We start from the raw sequence: 17,078 nt of genomic DNA on the forward strand, positions 1-17,078 counted from the left end.
GGCCCGGCCTTCCCAGCTTCTCTTTCTTGAACTTCTCAGATTTGGGCCAATCACAGTCCTTCTCTTGATCTATCGATCCCATTTCTGGTCATAATTTTGACTCTGCACAGGTGGGTGCTTGCTGGGCCAGGCGCTCCTCCTGAGACTTTTTTTTTTTTTTTTTTTGAGACAGAGTCTCACTCTTGCCCAGGCTGGAGTGGAGTGGCATGATCTCGGCTGACTGCAACTTCTGCCTCCCAGGTTCAAGCAGTTCTCCTGCTTCAGCCTCCTGAGTAGCTGGGATTACAGGTGCATGCCACCACACCCGGCTAGTTTTTATATTTTTAGTACAGACAAGGTTTCACCATGTTGGCCAGGCTGGTCTTGAAGGTCTGACCTCAGGTGATCCGCCTGCCTTGGCCTCCCAAAATGCTAGGATTATAGGCATGAGCCTTCCTGAGACTTTTATACATTAACTCATTTATTCTCAGAACAAGCCTTTGAGATAGCTACTGTTACCATCCTCGTTTTTACAGATGAAAAATCCAAGGCATGGAAATGTTAGATTATTTGCTCTCAGCCAGCTAGTAAGTAGCAGAGCTGAGATTTGGGCCCAGACAGACTAGATCCAGCATCCATGCTTTACTCACTGCATCATAGTTCCTCTAAAAAAGTACTGTCAGCCGGGCAGTGGTTTTGGTGGCTCACGCCTGCAGTCCCAGAATTTTGGGAGGCCAAGGCCAATGGATCACTTGAACCCAGGAGTTCGAGACCAGCCTGGGCAAGAGAGTGAGACTGTCTCTACTAAAACATTAAAAAATGGCTGGGCGCAGTGGCTGACGCCTGTAATCCCAGCACTTTGGGAGGCCAAGGCAGGCAGATCACAAGGTCAGGAGATTGAGACCATCCTGGCCAACGTGGTGAAACCCCATCTCTACTAAAAATACAAAAAATTAGCCGGGCGTGGTGGCGGGCGCCTGTAGTCCCAGCTACTCAGGAGGCTGAGGCAGGAGAATGGTGTGAACCTGGGAGGCAGAGGTTGCAGTGAGCTGAGATCACGCCACTGCACTCCAGCCTGGGCGACAGAGCGAGACTCCATCTCAAAAAAAAAAAAAAAGTTAAAAAATTAGCCAGGCGTGGTGGCTCATGCCTGTAATTCCAGCACTTTAGGAGGCCAAGGCAGGCAGATCACCTGAGGTCAGGAGTTCAAGACCAGCCTGCCCAACATGGTGAAACCCATTTTACTTAAAATACAAAAATTAGCCAGGCATGGTGGCAGTTGCCTGTAGTCCCAGCTACTCAGGAGGCTGAGGCAGGAGAATCACTTGAACCCGGGAGGCAGAGGTTGCAGTGAACCAAGATTACACCACTGCATTCCAGCCTGGGCCACAAAGTGAGACTCTTTCTCAAAAAAAAAGTGGTTCATGCCTATAGTCCCAGCTACTTGGGAGGCTGAGGTGGGAGGATCACCTGAACCCAGGGAGGTCAAGGCTACAGTGAGCTATGATTGCATCACTGTACTCCATCCTGGGCAACAGAGCAAAACCGTGTCTCAAAAAAGAAAAAAATACCATCTTGAAAGTTACCAAGTGAATTTCTGTTCCTTGGATACATACCTGGATTTATTAAGAATGGCCAATAGTGAGATCTAGCAAATTTTGAAGCAGTTTCTTAGAAATACCGTTTAGGCCAGGCGCGGTGGCTCACACCTGTAATACCAGCACTTTGGGAGGCTGAGGCGGGTGGATCACCTGAGGCTGGGAGTTTGAGACCAACCTGGCCAACATGGTGAAATCTTGCCTCTACTAAAAATACAAAAATTAGCCGGGCGTGGTGGTGCAGGCCTGTAAGTTCAGCCACTTGGGAGGCTGGGTCATGAGAATCACTTGAACCCGGGAGGCGGAGCTTGCTGTGAGCCAAGATCACGCCACTGCACTCCAGCCTAGACAAAAGAGGGAGACTCCGTCTCAAAAAAAAAAAAGAAATGCTGTTTAAGAGGAATAATCATTAAACTAGGGGAGAAAATGGAAAAAAAATACTTTGCAATTAATGCTTATTTCTAGGATAAATATATAGCATGCATGTAATTTTCTTCAGTTCCTGGCAGGAGAATGGACACACTTGGACTTAAGATAATAGATTCCTAGCCTAGCGCGGTGGCTCACATCTGTAATCCCAGCACTTTGGGAGGCCAAGGCGGGTGGATCACAAGGTTAGGGGTTCAAAACCAGCCTGGCCAACATGGTGAAACTCCGTCTCTACTAAAAATACAAAAATCAGCCGGGAACAGTGGTGGGTGCGTGTAATCCCAGCTACTCGGGAGGCTGAGGCAGGAGAATCGCTTGAACCCAGGAGGCTGAGGTTGCAGTGAGCCAAGATCACATCACTGCACTCCAGCCTGGGCAACAGAGCAAGACTCCGTCTCAAAAAAAAAAAAAATAAATTCCATATTAAATTGATGGTAGGGTTAGAACTCATTTAAATTTTTGTTTCTCATACCTGTAATCCCAACTACTTGGGAGTCTGAAGTGGAAGGATTGCTTGAACCCTGGAGTTTGAGGTTTCAGTGAGACATGATCACACCACTACACTCCAGCCTGGGCGACAGAGTTGAAACTCCAGCTCTTCAAAAAAAAAGAAAAAAAATGGTTAGGGAAAAAAAACCTTTTACTATTTCTTTTGTGGAAAGTCCTACTTTGTTAACACAACCTCTAGCAGAATTTTCTAATATTGATTTCAAGTAAGTTCTGGAATTCAGAGCTTTACAAGAATCCTGTTTAGTTAAGTCTGGTTGCTAAGTTTAATGTTGGCTGAATAATGAAAAGTACAGTTTTTCACTTTGTATAATTTGTACCACTGACCTTTAGGGCCAGCTTCAAGTAGCCTGAGCTATGTTAATAGCTCTTTAAAAGTTGTTAAGAATCTCTAACCTTGTCCTTCAGATCTGTTACCAGGATGGTAATTTGATCACACCTGGACAACTGTCCTCCTAGAAAGATAATAAAAAGATTATTTTGGCTGGGCGTGGTGGCTCACACCTGTAATCCCAGCACTTTGGGAGGCTGAGGTGGGTGGATCACCTGAGGTCGGGAGTTTGAGACCAGCCTGGCCAACATGGTGAAATCTTGTCTCTACTAAAAATACAAAAATTAGCCAGGCGTGGTGGTGCAGGCCTGTAAATTCAGCCACTTGGGAGTCCGGGTCTTGAGAATCACTTGAACCCAGGAGGCAGAGGTTGCAGTGAGCCAAGATCATGCCACTGCACTCCAGCCTGGGCATCAGAGTGAGACTCTGCCTCAAAAAAAGAAAAAAAAAAAGATTATAAGATTATTTTATATAGATATATATACACACTTACACACTATTGTATATTGTAGTCTTAGCTGAGACCTTATTTTTAGGTTGAATAGTAAGTTAAAGAATTCTGAGGATGTAAACAAGCATAGGAGTCTAATTAATTTGATTGGGCTTAGTAAATTTCCATAATATGTTAAAAATGCCTCTTTTTTTTTTTTTTTTTTTTTTTGAGATGGAGTCTCACTCTGTCGCCCAGGCTGGAGTGCAGTGGCACAATCTCAGCTCACTACAATCTCCACCTCCCGGGTTCACGCCATTCTGCCTCAGCCTCCCGAATAGCTGGGACTACAGGCGCCCGCCACCACACCCAGCTAATTTTTTATAGTTTTTAGTAGAGACAGGGTTTCACCGTGTTAGCCAGGATGGTCTCCATCTCCTGACCTCGTGATCTGCCCGCCTCGGCCTCCCAAAGTGCTGGGATTACAGGCGTGAGCCACCGCGCCCGGCCCCTAAAGATGCCTTTTGAGTTTCATGTTGTAGGCATCTTGTCTTCAAGACATGCAGACAAAGTGAATGTATTCATTCAGCAATGTGATTGAGTCTGTGTGCATGAACCGAGAGGACAGTGAGACGGAGAAGTCCCTCCTGTGGAGCTTTTATTCTCGTGGAGCAGAAGCGAGGCGTTTGGCCTTCCCGAGCGCCCATCATGCCCTGTTCTTTCTTGTTGCGTCCCATTTTAGAGCTTCCCAGCATGGCCAGCGATTCTGATGACAACCATCCCCTCCCAGTGTGTTTCACATGCACCTGCCTAGAGTCCGTGAGCCACAAGCCGTCTCTCAGCCCCTTACGAATCGGACAACCCATGGTTAAGGACATTTCCGTTCTCCGGCCCACCGTAAGAGTGGCTGTAGAGGTGCTAGGTTTTACCTTTGTGTCCATGAAAGGGGTGAAATGAAGTGTACAGGGACCCCAATGTCCTGACCTCTTTCAGGGACTCAAACAATTTCCAGGTGGGGCTTGAATCACCACACATCCACCTTAATCTGACTCAGGCATGTTCTTCACATTAATACTGCCATTTCAGCTACTGAATTATTTTTTCTCCTTTTTTTTTTTTTTTTTTTTTGTTGTTGTTGTTGTTGCAGCAGAGCCGTTGCCTGGCCTTGAAGAGAAACCACCAAGTGTTGGTACTTCAGAGGGGGTCTACCTCAAACAGCTACCTCACCCCACACCTCCCCTGCAGACTGACTGTACCAGGCAGAGCTCACCACAAGAAAGGGAAACAGTGGGCCCGGAGCTCAAAAGCAGCTCCTCCGAACCTGTGGACAACTGTAAAGCAACGAAGGGCAAGAATCCCTGGCCCTCGGATAGCAGCTACCCTGGCCCAGCCGCCCAAGGGTGCATGAGAGACCTCTCCACGGTGGCAGACAGGGGCACTCTACCCGAGAACGGAGTCATTGGGGAAGCATCTCCTTGCGGATCAGAGGGGAAGGGCCTTGGTAGCAGTGGTTCCGAAAAGCTGCTCTGCCCCAGAGGCAGAACGTTGCAGGAAACCATGCCATGCACGGGACAGAACGCAGCGACGCCGCCCAGCACAGACCCCGGTTTGACGGGAGGCACTGTGAGCCAGTTTTCCCCCCTGTATATGCCTGGCCTGGAGTACCCGAATTCAGCTGCCCATTACCACATCAGTCCAGGCCTGCAGGGTGTGGGCCCTGTGATGGGAGGGAAGTCCCCAGCATCCCATCCCCAGCATTTTCCCCCAAGGGGCTTTCAGTCTAACCACCCACATTCTGGAGGCTTTCCCCGGTATCGCCCCCCACAAGGAATGAGGTATTCCTATCACCCACCGCCGCAGCCTTCCTACCACCACTATCAGCGAACTCCTTACTATGCCTGTCCACAGAGCTTTTCTGACTGGCAGAGACCTCTCCATCCCCAGGGAAGCCCAAGCGGACCCCCAGCCAGCCAGCCTCCCACACCGAGGTCCCTCTTCTCAGATAAGAATGCCATGGCCAGTCTGCAAGGCTGTGAGACACTGAATGCTGCCTTAACTTCTCCAACCCGTATGGTTGCAGTGGCTGCTAAAGTCCCAAATGACGGGCAGAATCCTGGTCCAGAGGAAGAGAAGCTGGATGAATCTATGGAGAGGCCAGAGAGTCCCAAAGAATTTTTAGACCTGGACAACCATAACGCAGCTACCAAGCGGCAGAGCTCGTTGTCAGCCAGCGAGTATCTCTATGGAACTCCTCCTCCGCCTCTGAGTTCAGGAATGGGATTTGGTTCATCTGCGTTTCCACCCCACGGTGTGATGCTGCAGACGGGGCCTCCCTATACCCCTCAGCGGCCGGCCAGTCACTTTCAGCCCAGGGCTTACTCTTCCCCTGTGGCTGCCCACCCACCTCACCACCCAGGGGCCACCCAGCCCAACGGCCTCTCTCAGGAGGGTCCCATCTATCGCTGCCAGGAAGAGGGCCTGGGTCACTTTCAAGCTGTGATGATGGAACAAATTGGCACTAGAAGTGGAATAAGAGGACCTTTCCAGGAAATGTACAGACCATCAGGGTAAGATTGCGTTCAGGCTTTTCCCCCTGAAGAAAGAACAGATGTTTATTTTATGTGTTTATTTTTGAGACAGAGTCTCACTTTGTCACCCAGGCTGGAGTGCAGTGGTGTGATCATGGCTCACGGCGGCATCGACCTCCCAGGCTCAAGGATCCTCCTGCATCAGCTGTTTAAGTAACTGGGACTACACATGTGCCACCACACCCAGCTAACTTTTTTTTTTTTTTTTTTTTTTGTAGAGGTAGGGTTTCACCGTGTTGCCCAGGCTGGTCTTAGTCTCCTGTGCGCAAGTCATCCTCTTGCCTCAGCCTGTCAAAGTGCTGAGATTACAGGCATGAGCCACCACGCCTGGCCTGGATGTTCATTTTAAACAGAAAAATGGCCTTAGAGATAAAGATAACAGTTAATGGTCTAGGAACAAAAACGTGAATTATTGATGTTGCACACTCTGTAGGAAGGTATTAGACTTAGAGCCCAACTTTATCTTTGAAATTTTTTCCCCTCATGAAAATGAACTGGCATTTAAATGACTGATTTAGATTTTGATATTGTAAACTTTTTTATTATTTATTTATTTATTTTTTTTTTTTTGAGATTAAGTCTCGCTCTGTGGCCCAGGCTGGAGTGCAGTGGTACGATCTCTGCTCACTGCAATCTCTGCCTCCCGGGTTCAAGCGATTCTCCTGCCTCATCCTCCCAAGTAGCTGGGATTACAGGTGCCCGCCACCATACCTGGCTGAGTTTTGTATGATACTATAAACTTAATAACCACAGTTTGAGAGCTGTAAGCAAGCCTGTGTCAACATTGCTGCCGTGTGGAGACACTCTGACCAAGGTAAAAAAAAAAAAAAAAAGGCCTACCCAGGAGTAGAAGAGGACATCATATGTAGTATTGAAGTTTTACTACATACCTCTCATTTCTTACCCTATCATTGAATGAGAAAACGGTTTATCCAGAATGCAAACAAGTCCCCATGAGACTTCTTTCACACATGCTTGTGTAGTGTTGTTCTCCAGATCCAGTTAGGTGATCTGCCATCCGGGAAGTTTTCAAATCGATATATACAAATGAAAGTTATGAAGCGGCCAGGCGCGGTGGCTCACGCCTGTAATGCGTGTGGGAGGCCGAGGCGGGCAGATGACGAGGTCAGGAGATTGAGACCATCCTGGCTAACACGGTGAAACCCCGTCTCTACTAAAAATACAAAAAATTAACCGGGCATGGTGGTGGGTGCCTGTAGTCCCAGCCACTCAGGAGGCTGAGGCAGGAGAATGGCGTGAACCTGGGAGGCGGAGCTTGCAGTGAGCTAAGATCAAGCCACTGCACTCCAGCCTGGGCAACAGAGCGAGACTCTGTCTCAAAAAAAAAAAAAAAAGTTATGAAGCGTAATCTTTGAAACCAGTACCATTCAGCAGAAAAACCAGTGTGCCCCTTCTCAGTGCCATCCTGTCGTCTTACTGCTAGACCATCTCTACTATTTAACATTTTGTCATGTTTGCTTTATATGTCTCTAAATACCTGTTTTCTTTTCTTTACTTTTTTTCCTAAGCTGTTGGAAAGTAAATTGTAGACATCATGGCCCTTAACCCCTCAATACTTGAGCATGCATCTCCTAAGAATGGACATTCTCTTGGATCACAATTTCAAAATGATTACCACACTCAAGGCAAATAACAGTATCTAATAGAGTTTTTATTTCTGTTTCCTCAATTGTCCCCAGAGTGTCTTTTAGAGCCATTTCTTTGTGTTTTATTTTTATTGTTTTTTTTTTTCTGATAAAGGATCCAATCAAGGCTCATGGATTTGCATTTGGCTGCTCTGTCTGTTTAGTCTCTTAATTTATAGCAGTTGTCATATCTTTGTTTTGTTTTCCAAAGAGTCCAGGCCAGTTATCATGGAGAGTGTTACAGATTCTAGATTCATCACACAGTCTCCTTGTGTTTAGATGAAACTCTTGTGCGAGGTGCAGTGGTTCATACCTATAATCCCAGCACTTTCGGGGGCTGAGGCAGCAAGATTGCTTAAGCTCAGGAGTTTGAGACCAGCCTGGGCAACATAGCAAGATCCTGTCTCTAGTGAAAATAAAGAACTTAGCCAGGCATGGTAGCACACACTACTCAGGAAGGTGAGGCAGGAGGAGCACTTGAGCCCAGAAGACTGAGGCTGCAGTAAACCATGATCCTGCCACTACACTCTAGCAGGGTGACAGAGCAAGACCCTGTCTCTAAAAGAAAAAAAATAGATTAAACACTTTTTCAGGAGTATACACAGGTGGTGCGTGTGCGTGCCACTTACTGCACCAGCAGGCCCAGAATGTCGAGTTGTCCCAGTATGGATGATTCCAGGCCTGATCACTGGGGTGATGAAGGCAGTACCCTCGTGACTGCAGTGTCTTGTTTCTTTTGTCATTAACACGTCTTCATTAATTCTTCATCGCTTCTTTCTCGTGGCTGTAGAATGCAGATGCACCCGGTCCAGTCGCAGGCCTCGTTCCCAAAGACCCCCACAGCAGCAACATCACAGGAGGAGTTGCCGCCTCATAAGCCTCCAACGCTTCCCCTGGATCAGGTAAGAATCACTAAAAATTAGAGCTGTTCTTCTTCCTCCAGGTGGTAGGAAGTATGTATATGACATCCTTGCTGTTCTGAAAAAATGTTTTAAGGTATCCTGTGGATACAGGAACTTTGCCTGTCTCGTGCTTCCTTGGCACTTGGAAAAAGAGCAAGAGGCCTCGGAAGTCACCTCTCACATGTCCCTTTTTCCTATTGTGATATGGAATGTATACCTGTTTGGTGAGTATTTAAACCTCATTTTTTCCAAGCCATCTGCAAACATTTTTTCTGCCATGATCCCTTGTCTGTTTTATGCTTCCCACCTTTCTCATTGGAGAGAGACTAGTTGGCGGGTTTAGAGTAGTAATAGCTGCCTCTGAGGGCTGCTACTCTGCCATGCGTTGTCTCGTGCAGTGCTTCTCTCCCACGCAGTCTTTCCCTTGAGCCCCACAAAGTAGTTGTCATTGGCTGCATCATGATCATTTCCCAGTGTGCAAGTCCTACTGCTGTTAAGCACTGGGACTGGGATCTGAATTGAGAAGTCCAGGACTCTAGAACCTACTCTCTGGAAGTAAACTGTAACTGATGAAACAGAATCAAGCCATTTTCACAGATGAGGAGCTTGGACACTCTTTGGCTTACTTAAGTTTGTTTTTTTTTTTTTTAACAACCCAATTTTTATTTTTGTTTAAAATGTCTTTGTTTCTTTCAGAGCTAGTCCAAGGAGGAAATGAGCCCCAAGCAATGGAAAGCTGCGCACGAAGACTGGAACGTGGAGAACTGGGGAGTGCCCTGTCAGCTCTATTCCCGTCACCTGCTCCACCTCTTCACGGTGACCCACTCGTGCCATCCTTGAGCTGGAGCCAGTCACGGGCCCTACAAGGACACTCCTTAGATGACTGACACACAGATTGCAAAGGTCCTTGGCCAGGGATCTCTTGCACAGCTGATGTAGACAGTCAGGCAAAACTAACGAACGTGGAGTTAATGACGACTTTTCCAAATCCTGAGACACTTTTCAGGGAAAATCACTTTAAACTTGGGGGAGGGGGTATACTCAAGAATGGAGTGGTGCTTTTAAACTTTGATGAGCAGCTAAACTCAGGTATATATTTGGGGAAGGGACTACTCTTAGTATTAATGGTTTTGGAGCTGGGTCCAGTTTACAGAATTTTCATGTTGCCTTTTAAAATAATTTTTGTTGGTGGTGAATGTATTGTACATAAAGTGGGAAGGGTGGGTGGGGATGCGGAAGAAATGGGGGTCCTAACTGGTGGGCACACAGCACTGGAGTGATTTTTATCTGTTTACAATCATGTCACACTGAATACTTCTGGGAGCCGGAGATGAGGGCAGGAAAGGTTTGATCTTGTAATATGTCACTGTGTTTCCTTAGTGGCCAGCCAGCCTTCAGAATAGCTAAAGGCCTTCCTTCCTTCCAGTCAGCCTGAGAGAGAACACCTGTCCCCTAAGCACCTGGTGTCTCCGTTGGAGGCAGAGTGCTCTCAGGGGACTACTAGAAGCTTCAGCCCGGAAGACAGGCTCCTCTCGTGCTGGTGGCCCAAATCCTGGGTTTGAGAAAGTGGGGTTCCTTCCTGATTTTGCCACCAGCCCTACCGAGTAGTTGTAAACCAGTATGAGGAATTGGGATCACTAGAGCGTTTCACGTATTAGAAGATGAATCGTCCTCATCACAGACCTCCCTGACAGGACTGTGATCTAGAAGGCACCACACACAGCTTTCTGGCACGAATCACATTTTGTGGAAGTGACTACTCAGGTTTGTATATTTTAGTATCAATAAAGAATTGCACAGGTTTGAATAGGAAAAATGTATTCTATAGATTTACAGTTTGAATTTAGGAATATTTCGGTATATATAGTTTTTATTCGTTTTAAGTGAATCATAGTAAAATCAGTCATGGTGATTTAAAATAGCTATCAAGAACAAGTTCTTGGAATTATTTGTTGTATCTGTGATAGGAAACCATTTTACAGTATTAAATTACTTTATTACAGTTGTAGAGTTGAATTACACTGGATTCTCCCTCGTTAGCATTCTGTATTTGATTTTAGCTGAAAGGTCACCAAAGTTAGGACCCATGTTTTAAACTTTTGAATATCCCACAAAAGAAAAAACTAAGGAAAATACAGAAATGACAGGTCTTTGTAAAGACTAGCATATTTTTAAGCTTTTGGGATAGTAGAAGAGCTTCTATGAAATATTAATCCGCCCTAGTTTCTTATAAATTCACCTGTGGGAGGGGCCAGTAGAGTGTTTCCCTCCAATTCCAGGATTCCTAGTGAAGCATGGAACTGTCATGTTTACAGTTTGCTAAACATATGCTGTCCATGGAAAAGGAAGCTAATCGGAAGCATCCGTGATATAGAGAAATGAAAGCCAAGACACCAGTTCCAGGATGATGGAAGTTCATATCCGTACACAAACGCTGAACCTGGTGGTTCAGGCAGATTTGAGAGTTGAGTAGGGAACACAGGTGCCTCTAAGGTATAATGCACAAAAATACAGATTTTCTCTCACAGAGGTTTTAATTTTAAATTTGATGTATTTGCAAGTAGATTGAGTTTTGAGCCTGTGTTCTCACTGGATCCTAATTCTTGTTAGAAACCTACCACTGGCACAACCTGGTTTAGAAGAGTGAAGAGGACAGAAGGATTGTGGATGGGTCTGCCCTTTAGCTAGTATCCGCTAACATGGGGCATTACTACTTCAGTTTCTGTGTTTGTGCAGACGCAGGGAAGAGGAAAAAAGCTAGTTTGGAGCTGGTTAGACCTGGTCTAGGCCCAGAGAATTTGGCCACTGACAGCCTTTCTCTTTTCCTGGTAATGCTGGTTTGAATCAGAGGCCCCTCACTTCTCCTTAACAGGAGCACTGTCACCGTGGGCCTCTCCCCATGACAACCCCAGGGGCCTGGCTGGGAGTGGCTGTAAGCAGCAATTGGGCCATTGCCCCCTTGCCTTCTGCCCTCGTGGTCCTTGAGCAGTTGTGTGCGCACTGTTCCAGGTAATCCTGTCTCCTCCCTCTCCCAGTGACCACCCCAATCAGCTGTTGCTAGAGTGATGCTGTGAACAATACAGGAAAAGTCAGTAAATCCCTTTATCCTTAATCTCCCTTCTTGGTTTTAGACAGAAAATATTAAGGAAGAGCAATAGGAAATAGAGCTACTGTATTATAACACTGTGAACAAGAACAACAGCAGCAGAATTGTCAGCCTTCCTGCATCCTGTGTGGGAATGTGTCCATGCCTTATAGGTACTAGTGCTTCGTCCATTGTCCAGGGAGTGTCCTGAGCTTTCACTGGTCTTTGAAGTGCAGATCTGCTATAAGCTGTCTGGAGCTGCAAGGTTGCAGGAATCCACAGGACCGTGAGCTGCTGTGAACACCTAGTCCACCCATCCCCAAGCAGCATCTTTTTCTCACCTTTTCTTCCTCCTCTAGCACTTCTCTTTCCAAGTGTCTTAAGCAGATGCAATGTCTTAAAGCAGATGCAAATGCATTTGCCATCTTCTCCATTAGGAAAATGATGGTTATGTGATATGTTATGATTAGGAAGTAGTGTGTAAGGTGTCCTGAAAAGGTTTGCTCTCAAGCTAGAAGGACATTTCACCCTGTGGGTCACTGTCACCTTGTCAGCGTGCCGACTCTCAGTGGTCCCCAGGAGGATGGGGATAGCTGAGAACATGGAGAATGGGAAATACCACCGCATCTCTTTGATTTAACACTCATGGGTCACCTTTATTAGAGTTGTTAATAAGTTAGAAACTTGTGTCCCTAAGGCCCAAGAGAAAGAAAAGATGAGCTTCTTGGGAGGATTCTGGGTTTGTTTTCCCCTCAGAATTAAAAAATAGTTTTAAATTCAGCTACTTTTTCCCCTCAGTTAAAAGGTAGCAGGAGCTATTGGCTGAAATTTGTTACAGTGAATGAATGTGGAGAATAAATAAGAACCCTGCAGGATTCTTGTTGACGTAACTTTCCATCCCACCCCTCCACTTCTCCTTCATCACCAGCCTTCATCAGGTTGGTTTAGTTTACCTGGCCGTACACACGAGCTGCTCATCAACAGTTTGTATCTTCTCACTGAGCCCGGGCCAGATGCTCTCAGAAGGCCTTCTCATGCTCCTCTTCATTAGGCTTAGTGAAAACCTTAAGACCTGCAGTTTGTGCCCCTCAGTTCAGTCAGACCTCAGCTTTAAATGTCGATTTACTCTGGCTTGTTCCCTGAAAGTGCTGCTTGTGACTAAGCATTTGGTGTCATTATCCCATGCCATGTATCTGCTGTATAGTTATTATATTATTTTTGCTGATTCCTACTGCTGGCAAATGCCATCCCAGGCCCACAAAATCCCAGTGTTGCAGTCACCACAGCTGTCAGAAACAAGCTTGCAATCCATACTTCTTGGTTCAATTTTTTTTTTTAAGGGAAATTGAAATCTGTAAATACTACACTCCTCTTAAGACCTGATTTGAAATTTCACAGGAAGGCTTAATCCTCTAGTCACAAGGTGAGGACAGTTCAGTAGTGTCAGAACCCCAACCTGCTTGCAGAGAACCTTGGTTTTCATAGGAAAGGCTGCAGGTTTTCTAGCATTGTTGCCCTTTGTCTGTCAGTCAGTTCACCCTCTGCGATTCTCCGTGGACCCGCATTGCAGAAAATCAGTCCCATATATTAGTGAGCCATGTACTGCCCAATCCTGGGGCTCCTGGGGTGTGGTGTCTCCACCGGTGACTCTCCGGACAATAGCTTCAGTAAGGATACTTATTTCGGTTGAGAATGCAGAGGCTTTTATTCGTGGACTCACATCACTGCATAGGCACAAAGAATGTGATTGCCATTTGCTACGTGAAGCTGGGCTCCCTGTTTCTTTTTTGGGTTGGACTCTGTGCCGTGCAGCCATAGGACACTGAGCCTCACGCACTTTCCCCTTGGAACAGTAGTGTTTGGGTAAATGTTACTGCATCCCATTTTTCTTTTTCTTTTCTTTTCTTTTCTTTCTTTCTTTTTTTTTGAGATGTCTTGCTCTTGTCCCCCAGACCGGAGTGCAATGGCGCGATCTCGGCTCACTGCAACCTCCACCTCCCAGGTTCAAGGGATTCTTCTGCCTCGGCCTCCCGAGTAGCTGGGACTGCAGGCGCGCACGACCACGCCCAGCTAATTTTTGTATTTTTAGTAGAGGCGGGGTTTCACCATATTGGCCAGGCTGGTCTCGAACTCCTGACCTCAGGTGATCCACCCGCCTTGGCCTCCCAAAGTGCTGGGATTACAGGCGTGAGCCACCACACCCGACCTTCATTTTTTAAATTAAGCTGGGACACAAGCTTTGTCTCCAGGCTGGATGTTGATCCCACTCTGTGCTAGACAGATGTGTGGAGGGACTGTTCCGGGCTCGGCTTGACCTTTTCCTACCTAGTTTCTCCCTCTTGTCCTGCACGAGAGGACTAACTGAATTCTAACGTCAGAACGGCTGACGAGCAGCTGATTGTCCTGCTTGTGTTTTTGAAAGGGGTGGGTGGGGTGGGAACAGGGGTATGGATATTGCGTAAGTTATTGAAATGCTGACCCCCGTTCAGGAAACCATGCGGCCCCTTCCCTTCCCTTCCCTTCCCTTCCCTAGCCAGGGCTCAGGTACCTCACTTTCCTGCCTTGTGCATAGCTCCTGGGGCCCAGGTCAGTCTCCACCAGCCTTGGCACACAGTGTCCGGAGCCTCTGCTCCTGCTGCAAAAGCAGAAACCGTGTGAACCTTCTGGCCAGTACTGGAAAGGGGAATGCTATTTATTTTTATATTGTGTATATTTTGTCGTGGTCTGCTGATTCCCTGTTTCACTGAGAGCGACACTTACCTCAACAGTTAGTTCAATATTGTGTGTTGGATAATTTTTTGAAAGAACTTTTTAAAAAGCTTTTTGATCCTTGGAGGTCTGTAGATTTATTTCCATATGAACTGGTTATTTTGTATAAAGTACATTCTTAAAATAGCAAGGCTCCTGTGTGTGTGGTGTGTGTCTGTCCATGTGTCATTTCCATATCGGGGCAAACCCAGACTTCCATCAGGACGAAGGCGTGAACTAGGCCACACGGCCACCAGCTGAAATGCCACCTGTCATCCATTCTCATGCATCAAGAATCCATGGAGGCGGGGCACGGGTCCTGTGCACAGGACAGAGGAATGTGGTTCCAGAGAACTTCAAAACAGTCATCTGCTGACTGGCAGTTCTAAACCATGTCAGGGATAAAACGCTCCTCACAGTTGATCCTCTCAAAGCTGGCCCGGCCCTCAGCATCTCACTGGTAAAGGCGTCCGCTTTCAGAAGGTTACTATACCTGGGGTGCACGACTTCTCTCCTTCCAGGCTTTAGGGTGCCTAGGATGGGAAAGGAGTATACAGTGGGGCAGTGGGGCAGCTCCAGCCTGGAGCCCGCTGTGCACGCACAGGGTCAGAAGTGGGAGCTCCAGCCTGAGCAAGCGGGCAATTTTGTACCTGCCAAGGTCATTTATGTTTTATTTCCAGTTACTGGGAGAACAGATTGAAAGTAGCTACATTCAGCCGGGCGCAGTGGCTCACATCTGTAATCCCAGCACTTTCGGAGGCCGAGGCGGGCGGATCACGAGGTCAGGAGATCAAGACCATCCTGGCTAACACGGTGAAACCCCGTCTCCACTAAAAATACAAAAAATTAGCCAGACGTGGTGGCGGGCACCTGTAGTCCCAGCTACTCGGGAGGCTGAGGCAGGAGAATGGCATGAACCCGGGAGGCAAAGCTTGCAGTGAGCCGAGATCGCACCACTGCACTCCAGCCTGGGCGACAGAGCAAGACTCTGTCTCAAAAAAAAAAGTAGCTACATTCTTAGAGATTAGCTACAGTCTTAAGACACCAAAACTCCTGTTTTGTCCTTAAATGCAGACCGTCCCAGTTTAATGATCATTCAACTTAGGAGTTTTTGAAAATGAGACACATTCTGTAGAAACTGTACTTCGAGTCCTCGTACAACAATTCTCTTTCACTTTCTGTACGGTATTCAATAAACTCCGTGACATATTCAACACTGTATTATAAAGGAGGCTCGGCCAGGTGTGCTGGCTCACGCCTGTAATCCCAGCACTCTGGGAGGCCAAGGCAGGCAGATCATCTGGGCTCAGGAGTTCGAGACCAGCCTGGCCAACATGGCAAAACCCTGCCTCTACTAAAAACACAAAAATGAGCCGGGCGTGTTGGCGGGTGCCTGTAATCCTGGCTACTCGGGAGGCTGAGGCAGGAGAATCGCTGGAAGCTGGGATGCAGAGGTTGCAGTAAGCCGAGATCGCACCACTGCATTCCAGCCTGAGCGACAGGAAGACTCCGTCTCAAAAAAAAAATAAAAAAGGAGGCTCAACTGTGGGCTAGCATAAGTTTGCTGAGCACGCTTGAGGCAGGCTAAGCTGTGATGTTAGGTGGATTCAGTGCATTTTCAGCTGACAATATTTTCAACTCATGATGGGTTTATCTGGAGGTGACCCCACTGGAAGTTGAGCATCTGTAATTGGCTGTGGAAGTAATCCTCATTCCTTAAAAATTTAACCACAATTAGTACCCATTTCCAAACTCATGCTTTCTAGGCAGTGATCTGTTCACTCTCTTTTTAACCTCCAGTTGTTTGGTGTCTGATTGTCCCCACTGATACTCTGTTGTTATTGGCTAACAAACTTTCGAGCCTTTTATCCTGCTACTATTTAAAAACTGTTCAATTATTCTCCCATGAAAAGTGTTTCTCCGATAAAACATTTTATGCCAACCATACTTTCTTGTTTAGTAGTTGCATTTCAGTATAATTTCTGAAACAAAACAAAAATCAACTTTAAAGTGAAAAATCAGACTGGGCACGGTGGCTCACTTGATGTCAGGAGTTTGAGATCAGCCTGGCCAGCATGGTGAAACCGTCTCTACTAAAAATACAAAAATTAGCCGGGCACAGTGGCAGGCGCCTGTAATCCCAGCTACTCGGGAGGCTGAGGCAGGAGAATTGCTTAAACCCTGCAGGCAGAGGTTGCAGTGAGCAGAGATCGTACCACTGCACTCCAGCCTGGGCAAGAGTGTGAGATCCTGTCTTAAAAAAAAAAAAAAAAAAAATCACTAGTAAACCCCGGATCAGACATGATGCTACTCAAATTGTGCATCTCGATGGATTCTCCCAGTGGGTGGGAGGAGCACCACTCTGGCCTGGCTTCCTTCACTGTCCTGTCAGCTTTCCTAGAGCCCAGTCCAGCTGCATCAGTGGCTGGGATGGCATTAGCAAACCCACTTTCTGTGCATATCAGTAGCACACCCTTAAAATGCATGCAAACTTTGATTCCTGACTTTCAGATTTCCTCCTACCATGACATGAATTCCTCACCAAACAAAGGCCAGAATGGTTTTTTGACATATTTAGCTATTGATAGGCTTTAATTTCTCTTGAGAAAGGGTTTCACTCTGTTGCCCAGGCTGGGTGCAGTGGCATAGTCTCAGCTCACTGCAGCCTCAACCTCCCGGGCTCAAGCAGTCCTCCCACCACAGCCTCCCAAGCGGCTGGGACTAAAGGGGCACCCCACCACACCCAGCTAATTTTTTGTCTCATGATGTTGCCCAGGCTGGTCTAGAACTGAGCTCAAGTGATCCGCCTGCCTCAGCCTCCCGAAGTGCTAGGAA

General features: G+C 46.9%; 1 protein-coding gene across 7 annotated transcripts in view; it reads left to right on the plus strand.

The window, feature by feature from the left end:
• The window catches only part of LOC129023177 (chromatin remodeling regulator CECR2), a 197,368-nt gene extending 182,978 nt beyond the window's left edge, over positions 1-14,390 (plus strand). For 5 of the 7 annotated variants that reach the window (XM_054469699.2, XM_063663303.1, XM_063663302.1 and 2 more), the window contains 3 exons: positions 4,422-5,841; positions 8,299-8,410; positions 9,107-14,390. In XM_054469699.2, the coding sequence (XP_054325674.2) occupies positions 4,422-5,841; positions 8,299-8,410; positions 9,107-9,112 (1,538 nt within the window). In that variant the 3' untranslated portion in view covers positions 9,113-14,390. The remainder of the gene's footprint in view (positions 1-4,421; positions 5,842-8,298; positions 8,411-9,106) is intronic. The other 2 variants (XM_054469700.2, XM_063663304.1) reach the window with 1 other exon arrangement.
• The last annotated feature ends 2,688 nt before the right edge of the window (positions 14,391-17,078 follow it).

Source organism: Pongo pygmaeus, chromosome 23 (genome assembly GCF_028885625.2).
Source record: "Pongo pygmaeus isolate AG05252 chromosome 23, NHGRI_mPonPyg2-v2.0_pri, whole genome shotgun sequence".
NCBI lineage: Eukaryota > Metazoa > Chordata > Mammalia > Primates > Hominidae > Pongo > Pongo pygmaeus.